The sequence below is a fragment of the Centruroides vittatus genome, unplaced genomic scaffold (assembly GCF_030686945.1).
Source record: "Centruroides vittatus isolate TY-2023 unplaced genomic scaffold, ASM3068694v2 contig_361, whole genome shotgun sequence".
Taxonomy (NCBI): domain Eukaryota; kingdom Metazoa; phylum Arthropoda; class Arachnida; order Scorpiones; family Buthidae; genus Centruroides; species Centruroides vittatus.
Window position 1 is genome coordinate 69,200 of NW_027122185.1, and position 20,444 is coordinate 89,643.

Here is a 20,444-nt window from a genome sequence, read left to right on the forward strand (position 1 = left end):
ATGCTCCCACTCGATTTATCGCCATCCATTGACAAAGTGATGGAACTCGCCATCCTGTTGTCGGTAAGCGGAGTTGAGCTCGCTGCTCAAACCCCTCGGTTCTCACATATAATTATACTTCTAAAAAAAGATGATATATTCAAATAATACAAAATTTGAATTTAAAGTGATATTTTTGAATTTGGTAACAAAATATTTATATGTAATAATAAATTTCATTTATATATAGTAGAAAAATAATTTTTCTGTATGTAAATGAATTATGCAAATGTATTTGAATAGTATGAATGAATAAAGTTTTTTGCTTACTTTTATGAAAATAGTAATCTCTTAGTAATCATTTATGTTCTAAATAAATTTTTAGAAATGTTTGAATTTCTTTTAGGTCTTTAATTTATATTGCCAATAAATTGTAAAAAATTTATGATAATAATTATCAGTTTTTATATTTAGGCTTGGAATGTGTTAGCACTTGATGGTAGCAACTGGCAAAAGATTGATCTTTTCAATTTCCAACGAGATATTGAGGTAAATAAAGTTTTAATCTTAAGTCTAAATATCATATCTGAATTATTGTAATTTTTTTTAGCATTATAAGTATTAATTTATAAATTAAGTCTTTTGAGAAATAAGAATGTATAAAATGAAATAAATTTGAAATTATTTTTGATTAAAAAAATGAATTTATGAATAATGTTTTTATATATTGTTAGTGTTTTGAGTCTTTAGAATTTAACATAAATCTTAATCAAAATTAACTTTATTGTTTGCAAAGCAAATAATGCAATAAATTATTATTAAACATTTTTGGAGTTCAGTAATATTTTAGTATCAGAATGCACATATACAAAAATGCATAGAACAACACGCATGGGTGCATTTATAAAAAAGCTATCTGTTCATTAAGAACAGATTGTTGTTTATGAAAATGAAATCCATTTATTACTTTGATTATTAATGAAATTATTTTAAAATTTAGGTATTAAAATTATTTAATCACTAGTCCCCCCGAAAGAGACTATGGGTGATTTTTCAAACTAAATACTGTATGTTAATAAATTATTACTAAAAAAGAGAAATCTTTGGATTTACTTTACAGAATATTGTGTAATTAATTATATCGTATACAAGTATGTTTTATTTTATTATATTAAATAATAAAATGTTTTTGTCATTTTTTCACTTATTGTAAAAATTATTTGTTGATTACAGTTATATTGAGATAATGTTTATTTTAATTTTGTGAATAATATATTTGAAAGTTTTCTTTTTGAATTGATTTGATTGACTATAATTTAGGGTCCTGTAGTAGAAAATATTTCTTTACGCTGTGGAGGATTTTTAAAAAAATTAAGTCTTCGTGGATGTAAAAGTGTTGGTGATGGAGCATTAAAGTAAGTGATTAATAGGATAATCAATTAAATATAATCTTATTAAAAAAAAAAACATTTTAAATTCTTGGAAAGGGCTATAAATATGAATCTTATTATTTCTTTGTACTCCAGAATGTTTAAAATATTTGTTCATATTTTAAAAATCAGTTCAAATATAATATAAATATAATAGTTAAGTGATACCTTCTATTAACTTTATGGAAAGGTTGATTGGATACATATCAAATTCATCTGGATATTCTTGATTTATGTATCCAGGTATGAGGTGTGATTTAAAGAAACTGAACTGCACCTGCTATTTAGCAAAAGCAGAAAGTACAGTTTCTTTGCCATCAAGGCATAAGGACTTTACTCAAATGTCTAAGACAGCAATCCTTTATTGATTGTTTGAGACTGCCTTAGATATTTGAGTGTCTGTCATATGATGATGATTTTTTAAAACCATATTGCTTGCTACAAGCAATTTTGTAATATTGTGTTAATGTTATGCTGTTATTTGAGAAGGAACTTGAAAATTGAGCAAAATGCAAACATTAAATTTTGTGGTAAAATTTAGGAAATTGTCAAAGATCCTTAAAATGCTTTGGGAGACCTATGGGAACTAGCCACAGGTGTTAGCACAATCTTTGAAACTCAAGAAGGCAAGGCAACAAAAAATATATTGACCATATTTTTTTATTGTAAGGAGAAAGTATATCAGGAATTTGTTTTTCCTGATCAGACAGTGAATTCAGACTTTTACTGTGACATTTTGAGGTGATAGTATGAGGTTATTTAGTGCAAAAGACTAGAACTTTGCTGCAACCGAACCTTCAACATGACAATGTTCCTGCACAAACAGCCTTAAAAAATTAAATGTTTTTGGCAAACATGAGTCTTCTCCCATCTTCTTTACTAGCCTCTTCTGACTTTTTATTTCCTGAATGAAATTGAAGCTCAAGGGGCAATGTTTTGATATGATCAAAGAGATCCAGGTAGCAAATAGCAACAGGTACTTCAGAGTTTTTGAAATAATGACTACATGGAGCATTTGAGGCTTGGCAAAAGTGGTGGAATTTCTTTGTAGGGACTACTTTGAAGGAACACATTTAAATTAGTTTAGGCCTATAAAGCTTTTAATACTTATCTGGTTTCTTTTTTATCACATCTTGTAAGAGCATATATGAAATATGATATATATATCGTATTATTTTGCAGTCATAGTCGTGGGGTTGAGTGTAGGGTGAGCAAGACAAAAGAAAATTGGAGACTATAAAAACACGTCTGTTCACTTTTGGGTCCTCACTTGTACTTTATTCTTTATTGGTGTTGTTAACCTCATTCCAAAAGGAACAAGATTAACAAAGTAAATTACAAAAATATATACAAAGTTTAAAATATGTTTTATATATATATATATATAAGGTGATCTAAATTTTACTAATGAAAATTTAATATTTTATTACAATTGAATTGAACAATAATGTATAAAGATTTAATTTAAATACATTCAAAATAGCATAAAGCTATTTATCATAAAATGGATGTTTAATATTTCAATATATTTAACGCATGTTCAATATTTTTGCTCTCCTAAATCACAAGTAAATCCCCTTTTATTTAATTTGGAATTTGATACCAATGTTGCTCTTTTACTGCTAAATAGATAATTACCATCAACAGTAAAGTTTTATCAAAAATAAGTAAAATTAAAAATAAATTTAACATGGCCAATGGTAATTTATGTTTAATAATATAATAAATATAATTACAACTTTTAACAAAGATTAAACTTTGCTTCAGTCCTTCATTCCGTTGTTTGGAATGAAGGACTGAAGCAATCAAAGGACTGAAGCATCATGTGTGTCCTTTATTTTTAATTTTACTTAAAATGTATTATTGTGATTGTGGCTAGGACACCAGATGACGCTTTTATCATACTTTACATATTTTACTACGGAGGCAGTAGCCTACAAGGAAAGGTTGTCTCCGTGAGTTTTGTGATTTTATGAACTGTGGATGGTGCAAACAACGGAATGAAGGACTGAAGCAAAGTTTTATCTTTGTTAAAAGTTGTAATTATATTTGAAATATTTTTAATAATATAATAGTCTGTTTGAAAAACCATCTTCAGGATATAGAACATGGAAGCATTAACCTTTGAAATAAATATAAGCATTAGGCATGAGACACTTTCTTTAACTGAGGTTCAAAATAGTTTACAATATCTTGTAATGCTACTAACTATGACTGCTACCATTTTCTAGCTTCTTAGCACATACAGCTGAATACAGCTAAATCAGCTCATTTCATTTATAGTTTGAATTATAATTAATTTTATTTAATGCAGCAAAACCATCTTTCATTCCAACTTTTCTTTCCAATAACTGCTTGATTCTAACTATTTTAAAACAGTCTTGATAGCATGCTTTCATCTTCTCCTTATCATAATCCAGCAGAGAACCTCTTGGTGAAAAAGTTTTCCATTTAGAAGTCATAAACTCTGCTTATCTGGAAAACAAATGTACACACAGAAATTCATCACAGCTAGTACAGATAATTTCTCAATGTATAGAATTATAGCATCAAAAATATGTAAATGAAGCATTTAAATAACATTTTTATGTGCTTAATTATTGTATCATAATTCATGAAGTTTATTATTCTTTAGTACATACTGATAAAAATAATTATTTTTCAGAACATTTGCTCAATATTGTAATCATATTGAAGAATTAAATTTAAATGAATGCAAGCAGCTAACTGACAGGTAAGGTGAAAGAATTTTAAAATTATTAATAGTATTTTTTAAAATTTTACTGTTATTTAATATATAAGGGTACAATAAATATTTAATTACTGTTTAGTTGAATATTATTTTAGTTGTTAGTATAATTAGTTGTCTCATAATTTTGCCTTTGTGTATATATATACTTTTAATGGTTTGATTTTTAAGGGGGTAGTCAGAAAATATGTTTCTCATACTCGTATTTTTGAGTCGGCGCACTTTTAGGGCACAGCGTATTGTATACTGATGATCATCCTTTTTGATATGGATTTTTGCTGTAAGGATGCAAGTTGCACATGAGCAGCTGTAGTCAGAAGTTATCATGAATGTGCAGTATGTGCCCACCCAATATGATAAGGAATAAGACTGAACAGATATGTGTTGTGACATGAATGATGAAGTGTGGGCTGTTGTCAGCTATGAATGAGCACAGCACAGAATATCTGGCATTGAAATTCATAAGTGACTGGTGGAGGTTATGGAATAGATTTAATGTCAATGCAAATGGTGTGGTAATTATGTAGATAATTCTGTGATGGCTGTGTGAGTGTTGGAGACAAGTAGTGACCTGAACAGCTGGCAACATCCACTGGAGAGGCTAACAATGGAGACCATGATTTATGTCAACAGAAGGTGATTAGAAAGATTTTGCTGCAGAATTGAGTGTTGTTATGCCTGAGCACATCACCTGATCCATGATGTGCTGTATCACTGCAGAGTTTTGGCACAATAGATATTTCAGCAACTCAGTACTAATTACAAGATTGCTAGAATGAGCAACAGCTTGCATCTTGTGGTACAAGTGAGAAGGCAACCAAGTTTGCTTTCAAATTGTGATGGGAGGAAAGCATTTGGTTAGAAACCCAAACAAAGCAAGGTATTCAAAGTGCTGTTGCTGGATTCCCTGAAAGATAGAACTGACAAGACTGAAAGCTGCTATTCAAAGAACAAGGCATACCTTCTTAGTTCAGGGGTCATTCTTGATGACAGTGCGAGACTCGCACCGCAGCTGCAATAGCATTCTATGTTGCTAAATTTGGTTGGAAATGTCTTGATCAACCATTACAGTCTGAACTTAGTGCCCAGCAACTTCCAGTTCTTTCCAGCTTTGAAGAAGGCACTAAGTGTGTAACACATCATTTGATCTGCAGAATTAAACCTAATAAATGGTGTTACATAAACAAAAGATGGATTCATTTGATTGTTAAGTCTGGACTTCAGACACTGGCAAGAAGACATCTATATGGTTAGACAATGTAAGGACACACAAGCTTTGGACCACCCCACTGGCAAGAAGAAGAAAAATCTAAGTAGCAAACATGCTCATTTACAAATGATAAATAGAAAAAACCAACAAAAAATGACAATTTATCAAAACTCAAAAATATTTAATAAATTCTATGAAAATAATTATGTACAAATGTACAGGTTAACTAGACACAAAACATTAGACTAAGTTAATTAATTGTAATAATTCACACAAGTCAAAAAGTTATAAAAAAAAGACCCCAAAACTATAATTAGTCCAATTCAAAGAACAAAACCCCCAAAAAATAGTATTTACAAATCTTTTCTGACAGTTTGAGAACTTAAGTCTAACTTAAAATTAAATTTCTAGAAAAATTAACAAAAATGACAAAATCAAAGCACTTACAAAAACTCTTAGAATTTAAATGGTCTGGATTCTTTTGGCATTCCTGGCATGACAGTCTCTTTATTTGCTAGACTTTGAACTCTGTAATTTTACCTAATTTGTCCTCTGCTTCTCCATTGCTTTATAATGACTGTCCTGAGTGTGACATCACATCGGCACATGCCACTTGACCCCATTTATATATACATGTACTTGCTAACAGTTAGTTTTAATTTTTTGCAATCTGCTTCTGACAAAAGTCAGTCCAATCTTTTCAAAAAATTTTTTTTCTGATTTTTAAAATCAGTAACATTGTGATTAAGTGACTACTTTTTAACTCCCTTTGGAGATCACTTAATTTGATATGCCATTTTAGATTGGTAATAATGTTCTCGTGAATGACAGTCATGTAACTCTTGTCTATTTGAATTTAGAACTAGGAGGTGTAGAACTTTTCATTCTTTAAACAAAAAGAAAATGTCTCCAAACTAAATTATAACTAAAACAAAAATTTAGAAACAAAAAAATAACATTCAGACTTGACTTCTTACAGGTGGGCCACTTTCACCAGCAATAAAAGTGGAAGAAACTGAGATTTTGCCAGTATGCAGGGCATGAGAGGGTTTCTTTGTAACCTGGTGAAGTGATATGATAAATGCATCAATATAAGTGGAGTCTATGTCAAAAAGTAAAGTGAGACTGCCTCTTTCTCTCTATACTTGATCTTCAGAATAAAAAATTCCTGTTAATACTAGACTCAGAAAACTTATTTTCAGATTACCCCATATATTAATGTAAGGTATCAGATGATGACTGTATAGCTGGCTGTAGTTTTGCTGTTATATATAGGCCTAGGCAATGCATTATGGTCAGCCAGTCTAAAGGAATGGTGCCTCAACTCATTTTATTCGTGAAAAATTTTGTAGGTATTGGTTAGACTCAAATCTGGATCCCTGCTACAGTAGGCCAGTACATTATTACATGCCATCTGCTTATTTATATATGTATTCAGTGAGTATGTGCATATTTTTTTAAAAATAAAGTTAGGCAGTAAGATTTTTAAAAATATTGCAATCAAGAATATAGTAAAAAAGATATTATTCTGAAATAATATTAATATATATTATTTCAGAATATATATTATCTGTAGATGACGTTATACTTATCTCTATGCAATTGTGATTTTTAAATTGTGAGTTATGCAAGAATACAAAAAGAAATCTGTGAAATAGTACTCTGAATAAAAGAAACCTCTTACTGTTACCAAAGCATCATTTTTATGTGAATAAATAATCCATAAGAGCAGGGATCATCAAACTTTTTTCACAACAGGCCAGATAACTGAGAGAATGACAAGCGCAGACTGCATAACTGTCTTCTTCAATACAGTACACTGAATATACAAACAATAAAGACAACCAACATATTTATTTACCAATACACAAACATGATTGCTGCAGTAAGCTCATAATCACTTTTCTTAGAAATTTCATTGGAGGTACTTACACAAAAAGTGCTTTGATATCCAAATTTGCAAAAAGTCACCAAATTTTTTATTTTCCTGATTTTCCTGAAAATTATATTATTGTCAGATGCAAAAATTAGATTGGACTAATTTTGGCATTTTTACTTACACTTAAATTTTTTCTACATAGTAAGTTTACTACAATCTATGATATTTCCATATAAATAATTATATTTTAGCTTGTTTGTGGCATAGTGTTGCAGTGGGCCGCATAAGCTGACCTCGCGGGCCATAGTTTGATGACCCCTGCATAAGAGTATAAATGAAAATGCTTGTTTGTAACACTGAATATATTCTTATATTTTGGTTTATATGCAATGAGCAAAAATTATTGTGACATCATCACAATGCTGGGCTGCAATTTTTAATAATAATTTTAATTTATTTAATATAAAATATATACTCCTAATTTCAAATTAGTAATGTCTTGCTTTTGTACATCATACTTTTCTGATAACAATAGCATCATGCAGGTCATCTACAGTGTATATAATTCCATTCTGGGAAAAAATTTTGAATTAAAATCATGTGACTTGCATTCTAGATTGGAAGTTTGTATATAGTTAATCAGGACCTTCTGTCCCTAAGCTTTTTGTATCTGGTCTTGACTTTTATCTATCTAATATCGTTCTCAAGACTAAGGAAGGACAGACAGATGGATGACAGTGAGAATTTATAGGTCTACAATTTTTTCAAATTGCAGCCTAATTAAATTATTAATCATTTTGCAGTTTCTTTCCTTTATGTATACTCTGGTCTATACAAATTTTGTGAAGATAATCATATTACAGCAATAATTATAATAGAATGTCTGTCAGTCTTACTAAAATGATTTGAAAATTAAAGAATTTCATTTTCTAGAAAAAGCTGACTGTAATTAAAGTAAGTTATAATTAAAGGAAAATTTAATATTTATTGTTATAACAAGAAATGCTAAAAAACGATTATGATGATTAGATAACTGGAAGGTTATATTTAAAATTAAATATGTCTAGAAGTGAAGAATTGCTTTAGGTAGTGTAACTGGCAACGCATCCACATGGTAAGCAGGAGTTGCAGGTTTGAGTGCAACTTTAGGCCAATTATTCTTTATTCCAGAATATTCTAAATTATGGTTGGTATTTAGCCAAATGTTTTTCTTAGTATATAGCAGGGGTGGGCAAGCAAGAGTTCAGTGGGAACCGAAATGTAGGTTTTGCAAAATGCATGGGAGCCACAGTTCTGTACTGTCGTGGCGGATAGTATGGTAAGGCGCGCGATTTTATTATATAATATAAATATAATATAAAACAAATATTGAATTTTTTAACAAACATATTTTCACAAAATTATAAAAATAAAATTGTAAAAATAATAATAAAAAACAGAAATTAACATTTTCAGCAAGAGCCGCATGTAACTCAAAAATAGCCGCATTCTCCCTTGTCTGGTATATAGTATATATATTTCTATGCACATAAAACACTTACAGATCACTTCCAAATACATTACATTATCTTAAACACAATAATATAGTACCTAATAATTATAAAAAAGTTAAATGAGTAGACTTTATAGCATCTCGTTGGTAAGTATGAGTTGTCCATAAGTCAGTTGTTCATTACTTGGGGACTGCCTGTAAACATAGGAACATATTGTTTCAGAATTTTCTATTTTAAGTAATTTTATTTTAATAAACACTCATTTAACTGTAGAAAACTTACTGTAATTTTATATGTAATTTATACTGTGAGATTTTAAATTTTCCAGTACTTGCCAAAGTCTCAGCAAATACTGTCCAAAATTGATACATCTTGATTTAGGATCTTGCTCACAAGTTACAAATCTATCATTAAAGGCTATAGGGTGAGTAAATAATTTTACATCTTTTTTTGAATTTATAATCAACAAAAATTAAAATTTGTCTTTCTTTTAGAGTTTTTTAAGTTAAAATGACATTCATGATATTAAGATATTGATATATCTTTTTCAGAAACAATGATTGATTTTTATTGATTTTATGTATTATATTATATTACGGTACAGTAATACCTCGACTTACACTACCCGGAGTTATGCAATTTTCAAATCTCGACAATTCGTCTTTTGTTTGAGCCACGCAACTCTTGATTACTCACTCTCCCCACACTATTGTTCAGCTTACATGTTTGGATGTGTCATGCGGAATCGATGCATAGCTACAATTTATTTTGTGTTATTTATTTCTGTTCGTTATATCTACGGAGACTTGAGAGACTACTATGTCATCCAAACTAGAACTGATTCTTCAGCTCTACTATGTCAGTTCTACTATGTCATCCAAGTAGAACTGATTCTTCTGCATCAAACAAGAAAAGAAAAACTTTATCTTTGGAATGTAAAGTTAACATTATTAAAGACTTTGATACAAAAATGAAAATTTGCGAATTGGCAAAGAAGTTTGATCTACCGGAATCGATGGTCAGAACAATTATAAAAGGCAAAGAAAAATTTCTCAAAGCTGTGAAAAATGCTCAATCTTTAATTCAAGCATCATTCATAAATGTCATGGTATTATCGCTGAGATGGAAACAATGTTATCTAAGATTTTATCAAACATTTTTTTTCTAAATTTGTTTTCTTTAGTCTCCAGCTCCAATTAAAAATAATTTGTATGTATTTATATGCAAAGTTATACCCTGACTTATGCGAATTTGACTTACGCAGTTATCGCTCGGTCCCACCTATCACGTAAGTTTGGGGTATTACTGTACTATGTATTGTTTATTATACAAATAAAGTAAATATTACATTTGAATGGACATAACTTAGAATTCAAAAATGATAAAACTAATAAATGCTAACTGGCTTGTAAAATACTTGGATATATTTAATATGTTCTGAATAATAAACTACTTTATAACTTTTTTAAGCATAATTAAAATGATATTTCAACTGAGCTGAAAAATAATGGAAATTAATACATAATTTATTTGAGAATTCATATTTTATGCTATACATATAATACATCTTATCTAAATCTGCAGTTTAAAACATTTTTTTTCCTCCTTCAAAAATATGAAAAAAGAGTTTTGAAATGACACATTTAATGAATGAAAAAGATGGGAAAAATTATCTCTTCTATCAGTTTCATTATTCAAATGAAAGTTCACTTTTTATTGTAAATACAGTATTTCATCTTTATAATAAGTAACTGTATATGTTCCCACCCTGGGCCAATTCTTTTCTTTCAGAAATGCGAAATTAAAATTAATTTATAATAATAATTAAAAAATTATCTTGAGATGATAGCTTAATTTCCTACTTCTAGACACCTTACTTTGTATCTAATTATTAATTTAGCCTTATTCCAATAATTTAAATAAAGTTCAATAATTCAGATTGTCTACCTATAATAAACACTTTCTTAATAATAAGAAATTGATATTGAATATATTTATTTATTTATTTGTTATTTATAATCTTGATATTTTTATAGAATGCAATTCTAAAATGCCATTAATGTGATTATGCAAACTAGTCTGTAAACTAGACAATTATCCTAAATTTTGAATATTTTGTTTAAATCTCAGAAATAGAAAGACAAACAATATATATAACTATGTATAACTATAAATAAAAGTCTTATGCTATTTTCTTAATTTTAAGGCAGGATTTTTTTTAACCATTTTTGCTGGTCAAAATAAAGATGGCTTACAGTTGATGGCATTTTACACTGTCCAAAATAATAATCAGTAGTCATTGTGAGACATGGTACATTATGTATCAGTAATAGATATTTTTAGATATGTTGCTCAACAGTTCAAGTGAGCCTTGCTAGTAATGAGCATTTAATTTAAACTTCATTTTAATTTTTTTAAATACCTTTTAAAATAACATTAAGATGCAGCATTAAAAAATTTATTATGTATACAGAAGAGCATGTAAATAGAACTGCTGAACATTATCTATTTCTTAGCATTTTGTATTATTTTTCAAATTTGTTGTTACTTAAAAAAGCTTAAAATTTTTCCCTTCATACAGTGAAATCTTAACATTTGATTCCAAACTCATGAGGCATCTTAGAATCAAGAAAATCAGACAGCAATACTTTGATATTTAAAATAATTATATTTTACTAAACCATAAGTTAGTTATAATCTTGTTAAAACTGACTCAACTAAAAATAATTCATGATTATTTCAACTGAGAAGAAAATTCTAGTTTTGTATCAAGTTGTTTGAAATAGTTGTGTTACTGTCTTAGATTTTGCAGTTGTTTTTGCTATATTACAAATTTTTTAAATCTTTAAAATGTTTTTAATCCCTTTTTGTGAATGCTGATTTTTGTTGCTGTGTGGTTGTTCGGAAGGAGATATTTATGGGTCTGCGAGTAATGGTTACAAATAACAATGCAGAGATAAAAATTCACATGATGAATTTTCCTTTTTATTTTCTCCGAACGCGATTCTTTTAATACATGGATCCCAACCCGACACAATTTCACTTCTATATTTTTACAGGGGAGTGAGTCGCCTCCTATTATTTTTACAGGCAGATTCCACATGCCCGCATAACAAAGAACAAACAAATAACCTTAACGACTAATTTAAAACTAAACTTACATCTAACTTAAAATAATAAGGAAAAGAAAAGGATAGACTTAGGAAAGCAAGGGAACGATAGGAAAGAAAGTAGTAAGTACTGTACCTGGGTCCAAGTTGTCTGATTGATGTCCTTAACGATTCTCGTCCTCACAATCGTTATTCCTTCTCTTTCTCTAATAAACGAGCGATTCTATGTCTGGATCCTCGTATCTATTTCTCTCCCTGGTCTTCTCAGGTTCTCTGTCTCGTTGACTGCAGTCTTCTCTCTTTCACCCTCTTTCGAGTCTGGGGCGCTGCGTCTTCCTCGAGGTCCAACCCAAAAAGTGTCCGTTGTTTTACAGCTTAGCCCTTAGGGCTTCTTCTCTTCTTTTGTTCCCCCTCTCCAAATTCGGGGAAGTCCTAATACCCTCGGTTCGTAGAAGGGGTAATCCTCCCCCTCCAGCGATAATGGTTGATATATGATTTGTTGAGACAAAGGAGCGGAAATAAAGCAGAAATGAAGGAAGAAGAAAGAAAGAATATATATATATATATATATATATATATATATATATATATATATACACACATATGTTTTTGTAACTTATAAACTAAAAAAAAAAACAAACAAGAAAACAATATGGCTGACTGTCTCAGTTGTTTGATATGAGTTGATAGCTTTTCAACAAGTTCTGATACAAGGCTACTGAGAACAAGTTGGGTGACCAAAGCAAGTGTAAAAAGAATTTGTATATCTTTTTATATATACTTATATTTTCCATAATTATTATAATTTGAAAGGGCAGTTAGATTTGATTGCATCTGTACAAATACATGTACAGATCTGTATGTAGCTGTACAAATACAATAGAAATTTATTACTATGTTTTCCTCCTGTTAATATTACTAAATATTTTCATTGTAATTTTTTTCAATTGTAACTTAATAGAAGCTGTAGTAGCCTTTATTATTTTATTACACTTTGCTAGATATTTGATATTCTATACAAATTTTATCTGCAAAAAGTAAGAATCCAATAAATTCATTTCTTTTCTCTTTCGTAGATCAAATGATTGTAATATTTAGAATAATTTTTTTTCTCTCAGCAAACCATATTTTATCCTGCTTTATGCATATCTGTTTAATAAGTTAAGACAGAAAAACTTTGAAAATGATTGAAAATTTTTTGGATTATTTTTTATTAAACAATTAAAAAAGTTTGTTATAATATTTTAAGAACTTCATATTTTTTATACAAAACATTTTTCTTGGTCTTATCTGTTATGAAATATTATGCACAATTTATTTAAATCATTTACTTCCTGTAAGATAACTACAAAATAAATTATTTTCTGTCATTGTTTTTTCTATATCTTTTGTTTATGTTCATTTTGCATTTATTATTCATTAGGTTACCTCAATGAAATTGTCTTGTAGCTAATTTATATAATGATAATTTATAATTAATACATCAGTTTTTATGAACTTTATTTTTAAATCAGGGATGGATGTCCAAATTTGGAGAATATTAATATTTCGTGGTGTGATCAAATATCTAATCATGGTGTTGAAGCTTTAGCACGAGGTTGTCCTAAACTAAAATCTTTTATTAGTAAAGGATGTTCACTTGTAAGTATGAATATTTATGAAATATCCAAGTAGATATTATTTATATATTTCTGAGGAATTTAGAAATAATAATTTTATATTAAACTGCCAATTTGTATTTGTAATATATAATATACTTTATATCACAACAGCAATATATATATATATTTATTGCTGTTGTGAAACTAATTAAAATAGTTTATAAATCTTACTGTAAAATTAGAATACAAATGTCCTTCTTTTTTTTGTGAATAATGATAAATCCATAAATTTAATTTTTTTAATTTAATAAATGTATATATATAAATAATAAAAATAAAAAATATTATGTGAAATTAATAAATGTTTATATATGTATTCTATATTAATAAATGCTCAAAATTAATAATTTAATAATTTGTTGATTAAAATTTTTTCTAGTTTCAGAATTTTTGAATGCAAATAAATTTGAATTTTGTCCTATGTATTATTTTATATTTTGGTTTAGAAAGATATGTTTACTAAATGTGTAATTATCAACACCTTATTACCAGAGAAAGTTTTACTATGAGCAAGTACTTCCAGTCTAATTAGACCATCTTCAGGTTCTCCACCTTTAGAATACTTTATAGAATTTATATTGAGTACCTGAAAGAGGTCTAAATTAGACTAAAAGTACTTGTATGTAGTAAAATGTTTGCTGATAAAAAGGTATTTTATAATCATACATTTAGAAAATCAAAACAGTAGATTTATCAGCAAGGTCTGAAGGATTGGCAATCCTAGGATTGCCTAGGCAGAGTTAAGACAGTTGGCAGTGTTTTATGCATTGTCTGAAATAAAGTTTTATTTTGAACTTTGCCTGAAAACAAATTAGGCAAATTTATGATTGTCAGGCAATGTCTAAATATTGATACTTTTTGTTCTCATGTTACCTAGGATGATCTTAAGTTCACCCAACAAAGTTAGGCAAAGTCTGATTTGAGCAAGACTCAGCATGAAAACAAATTAGGCAACCTTAAGAATGTCTAGGCAATGTCTAAATTTTTGTTTTTTTTTACATTGTCTGCTTTTCCAGTCTAAATAGGTATGAGATAAAAAAAAACAAAAGTTTTGAGAACACTTTTTATTGAAGTATGAACTTACTTATTGAATTTTTGTTTGTTCTTTAACTGACATGTTTCAATTCTTAGATTCATATTGTTTTAGTAAGATATATCTTATGTGGACTTGTTATGAAAAAAGTTATTAGCACAAGAGCTTGAATTATGGCATCAAAAATTACATAGCAGCTTTTTCATTTTACATTTTACTTTGCATGGTGCACTTTTTTGTGCAGTGAAACTTGACAAATACTGAAATAAACTATATTCTAATAAACAGTGTCCTTTAATAGTAAATGTTCTCTAATAAACAGTATAGCTGCAAACTGAAAAAGTTTATATAGTGTCCACTAATATTAGGAAATATGCTTTTTGACTTTGGAAATTTACTTTGTCTAGCTTGGGTAAATTTAAGATCTGTGAAACATGTGAACAAAAATACCAATATTCAAACAATTGCCTGGCAATTTTAAGTTTGGTTTTCCTAATATGTTTTCAGACATTGCATAGAGCACTATTAGTAGTCTTAACCTTGTCTAGGCAATCTTAATATTGCAAATCTTTTGGACCTTTCTGGTAAATTATAGATATTAGAGTAAAATAAGTAATAAAGATACCATATTTTTGTAGAAAAAGTAACATACAAAATATTTTTAACAGGTCAACGATGAAGCTATTTATGAATTAACAAGGTTTTGTTCAAATTTACAAGTTATAAATCTACATGGGTGTGTGGTAAGAACATTTAGTTTTATTTGTAGTATATTAACTTTTTATTTAAAAACTTTGAAAATATGTATTTTGCAGAATATAACAGACGAATCAATTTTATGCATTAGTCAAAAATGTCCTAAATTGTATTATCTTTGTGTATCAAACTGCTCACACTTAACAGATTCATCTCTTGTTGCTCTTGGACAAGGATGCCATAATTTAAGGTGACATAATATCTAAACATATCCTTATTTAATATTTTCATAAATAGACTAATGATTTAATATCAGAAATTTTGTTTTTCTGTATTCAGTTAATGTTGGTTTAAAATTAAGAATACTTTCTTATAAAGTACTAGTCATTAATTCCTTTCTTTCAAGTGCTGTATATAGAACAACCAAGAAAACTGAAATCATCAGTTTATGTTAACTCTTATTAATGGACATGCATAATAATAACAATAATAATAATATTTTTTTTCTATCATAAATTAAATATCACATCAGCATCAAATTCTCAATATGTTTTACCAATACTGAAATTTATTTATAAACATGATACACTGGACTCTTGCTAATCTGGCTATTCCTTGCATAGAAAGGTGCCAAATTACTAAATGTATATAGGCCTAAAGACTATCTAAAGGCAGTGAATGATATGACCTGTTGATCTCCAGTACTGATTTTTTTTGGAAGCAGATGGACAAATAGTTTGGCATCCTGGTATGCAATACTGTACACAGAAATGAAACCTGAATAAACAGGTAAATAGATTGTATGACATTAGAGCTCCACAACCAGAGTGCTGTGATGTGATGATAGATGTTCCAAAACCCAATGCCTGCAAGAGGAGGAAAACTATAGAGTTTATGATGGGCATGTGAATAACTAATTTATTTATTTGTTCAATTTTCAGGAAAAGTCTGGTTAAACATTTGATTTCCATTCCCTACAAAACCTATATAAAAAACAAACAAAAAATCCCAATATAGCACTTTTTACATTTTGTTTTTAAAAACAGAGTTTAAAATATAAAAGTTTATCAAAATTATTCACAAAATATGGTAAAAAAAATTGTTGGGATATTTAGATAATAAAGAGAGTAAAAATGTAAGTAAATGAGCAAAGTTTTTTCAATGGGATTTGGAGTGAATGCCAATCTTGATAGATAAGACCGTTAAAATATTTGTAATAAATTAGCTGGTCAAAATATTTAATTATTTCAAAGAAAGATGGGAAGCCCAGGCAAAGTCTAGCGATATTTCAGTCGAGTGAAAGGCAGGCTACATATTTTGTTAAACATAAGGTATATCTTATTAATAGCTGAAGTAATCTTGTCTAAAAGGGAAGGTGCAGTTATTGACCATATGGGCAAGTCATAATTAATACATCATGAAAGTTAGCATAAAAAATGGTCTGCAATGCTCTTTTATTAAAGATGGGCTTACAAAATCACCATAAAATTCCATGTCTGATAGCAAGAGCTTTAACTAGTTCATCAACATGATTTTTGAATGTAAGTCTGGTGTCAAAAACTATGCCCAAGTTGTTAATTGAAGATACATATTTAATTGGATTAGAATTAATGTATAAAACAGGCATTGAAGGATTATGGATCAATGTGTAACTGTGGCAATATGCCATATTAATGTATATATTAGATATAAGTTTAGTTTTAAGTTTTCTTTCTTCTTTGTTCTTCCTTTTGTTTTCTTGAATTTTCTATTAACATTCCTTCCTGTGGGTGGGTTAACCCTTTCCATGAACCATGTTAACAATTAGAAGTGAAGTCCCTGAGGTTGCTAGAACGATAAGAAGGTTCATTCTTGGGTCAGACTCTCTGTGAAGGTAGACGTGCAAAAGTTATGCTTCTCTTGTCGTCTAGAAGGACAAAGGGAGACAAAGGTGGCCTACAGAAAGAGAAAGGACCCCGCTAACGTAAAGAGAGAGAGACAACATCCCTTGTATAAGGAGAATCTTCGAAGAGATCTGAAAAAGATCAGTGAGAAATGATTTAGAGTGGTTCCCACCAGAAGAGCTTCAATATCAAACAGAGAACCCGAGTATTCCTTATAACTTCCTCTATCATATTAAAACTTCTTGCTATTCTTCCTTTACTTTTTAGTTTGTAATTTAGTGTAAGTTAGTCATAAGATTACAAGTCTGTCTTTTCTTATTTGTCACGAGCGTGTTCTTTTGTTCTGTATTTGCTTGATTCCTCGCCCCAGTTTGGGATATTGTATGACATTAAGAGTTGGAATCTGAAAGAATCCTGTATATTGCTAATCACATGAAAAAATAAATAATTTGTTGTTAGTTTTTTTGTGTACTGCCTCTTGTGGACTATTGTACACTCGTGTGACTATCACAAACACAAAGCAAGTGTTTTATTAATATTAATTTTAAGGTTAGCAGATTTAAAAATATTTAGTAGTAAATAGATATCAGACTGTAAAATAGATAGATCAGAACAAATTAATTTTGTAATTTGCATAAGCAACAACATGAGATTTAAGTTGGGAGAGAAGGTGGTTTAAATATATTGAAAAGAAAAGGCCACTAAGAACAGATCCTTGCTGATTGCTGCATAGAGAAACAAAATCAAGGAAAGTATAATTGCCTATTTTAATTTTATAAGTTCTTAATAGAAAATAATTGTTAAAGCAAGAATGAAATTCTGGATTAATATCATATTTGCATAGTAGTCTTACATTAATTATGTAAGACAGAGTTTGCAATAAGTTTGTCATCATTGAATGGTGGTATATGCCATAGTGTTGAAAAGGAAGGAGTTTACTAGATAAAGGAAAACAAATTCTACAAAATATACAATTTCAATTGTATGGGAAAGAGTAATAGGATAGTGTTTTTATTTTTTTTGGAATTGGAATAATTATCGAGGAGATTCATTGATTGGGGACTAACTAGGTTGAACATAATGAGAAAAAGTTTGGAGAGTACTGTATAACAACAGAAACAGATTTATACAATGCAGCTGGAATATAATCTGAATTAAAAGTAGATATATTAATGGCATACAAAACTTCTGCAAGTGAGAAGGAAAACTTATATAATTGCAAAGGAAAAATAAGTAGTTTGTAATGGGTTTCTAGAATAATATTACCAAGTTTTTGTTTAAGATTTAGATAGATATCATATACTTGATTTATCATGAAACATAAAAGTCTTATTAGGCATATTCTTAGAAAATTTGGGTATAAAAGCCTAGAAAGTCTTGGGGTCAGATGCAAAAGAATTGACTATTCTATTAAAATAGTTAATATCACAAGGAATGTTCCTTGTCTTTTATTGTTTTTGTTTAATGCAATGTAAGTATAGGTTTCTTAGTTACCAGATTTTTTTCCACTTGTACTATTGTTTTCTGAAAATATTATGTAATTTTTTTAAGATGAACAGAAAACCATTTATTTGAAGAAACATCAATTTTTCAAAATTTTGTATATTTTTTGATGGTTGTACTTAAAATATTATAAGTGTATCTGGTAATAACAGAAACTGGCATACTTCATCCAGGATGATTTCTGGGTTGTTAAGAAATAAAATCAATTATAAACTAATTTTAAATATTTGTATATTATCACAAGTAAAAAAAAAAAAAAACAGTAAATTAGAATTATTTTTGGTATGCACTTTACTTTTTGTATATTTTTACTTGTGGTATTGGAACTGTTAATAAATTAGTGAGTTATAACTGAATTTTTGGAAAAATTAAGTTGTATGCAAGCAACACCATTACTAATACTGTATTTTCCAGTGTATAAGACAACTTTTAACCCAGGAAAATCTTCTCAAAAGTCGGGGGTCGTCTTATATGCCGGAAAGTACGGTAGATATTTAAAAGTAATTATACAATTTAAAATGCAATGTTTAAAATATGTATTATTTTGTGTATGGACTATGATTAGTATTTTTTTTTTTTTTAATTTCAAATTTTAATAAAAATTAAAAATTTTATTTCTGTAGGACATTAGAAGTTGCAGGCTGTTCTCAATTTACAGATAGTGGCTTCCAGGCATTAGCCAAGGTAATAAGAATGAATTTGGGTGAGTAAATTAAAATATAAATACATAAGACTCTAAGAGGTGGTATTATCATACATTTTTATAATAAATTTATCATGTCTTTACACAGAATATTTAAAACAAATTGATGTATCTAACAATGATTGGGTTATCTTATGAAAACATTGGATATTTGGTTTTGTTGTGGTGTCAATGAATTTTATCATTTTTCTTTTGATCTTCTCTTAATATGATAAATTTGATCTTATTTATCTGTCTTTGTATAAATTTGCTCTATTGTATTTATGAAGATGAAAACATTTTTCTCAAATGATGATGATGAAAGTAATTCTTAATAGACTGATCTGTAATGAAGCAATTTAGTGATATATTTTAAGAGATAATAATTGAAAGTAGATTGGAAATAATATTAATACAGTTTTTCATATATTTTCAAAATATTCCCACATTAGCAGGTTTTAGTAGAAGGCAAGAACCTAAATTACTAAGATTTTTCAATTACAAAAGTATTTGGATGAAGGGACATCAATTAAATGGTAACATTACAACCAATTTTAGCCAGTTGGTTATTCATTATTTAGATCATTGTTTAGATAATGTGTTCATAATAATTAAATTGTTTTATTAATTTACTTTCATTTTGGAAATTAATTTATTCATTTCCAAAGTAACTGAACATGAAGTTAAATATGTTGCATATTTTCAGTGGCAGATTGATATGTAGGCAGTGACATCACTGATTCATTTGCTAAAAAGAACTTTTTTGACAATTTGAGGGAAATTTGTGGGCTTTGAAAATTTTTCTTTAAAATATACCGGAACAGGTTTATAGAAAAATATAAATAAAAAATAAATTTTTCCAAAAATGTTATGAGAAAAGATAAAATTTGACAACACTACAAATCCACACACACACATTTACAAATGCATCACACAAATATGACACTGCCACAAACATACAAACAAAATTTCCTTTTTATTTAGAAGATAGTATTCAAAACCTAAGAATTTAATCTTTACTAAAGCTTCATTTGACATTGCTGACAAAATTTTTAATTATAAATTATTTTTTTCTGATTCTAATTTAAATGTTATGTAAATTAAATATGTAAAAATTAAGTATTTGATAGTGATAT

The 20,444-nt window shown here is 28.4% G+C and overlaps 1 protein-coding gene across 1 annotated transcript in view; it reads left to right on the forward strand.

The window, feature by feature from the left end:
- The window catches only part of LOC136975000 (F-box/LRR-repeat protein 20), a 68,221-nt gene that overhangs the window by 26,648 nt on the left and 21,129 nt on the right, over positions 1 to 20,444 (forward strand). Inside the window, exons 4-11 of the mRNA XM_067269990.1 lie at positions 454 to 528; positions 1,300 to 1,394; positions 4,075 to 4,143; positions 9,069 to 9,164; positions 13,365 to 13,491; positions 15,213 to 15,287; positions 15,360 to 15,490; positions 19,250 to 19,310. Of these exons, the coding sequence (XP_067126091.1) occupies positions 454 to 528; positions 1,300 to 1,394; positions 4,075 to 4,143; positions 9,069 to 9,164; positions 13,365 to 13,491; positions 15,213 to 15,287; positions 15,360 to 15,490; positions 19,250 to 19,310 (729 nt within the window). The remainder of the gene's footprint in view (positions 1 to 453; positions 529 to 1,299; positions 1,395 to 4,074; positions 4,144 to 9,068; positions 9,165 to 13,364; positions 13,492 to 15,212; positions 15,288 to 15,359; positions 15,491 to 19,249; positions 19,311 to 20,444) is intronic.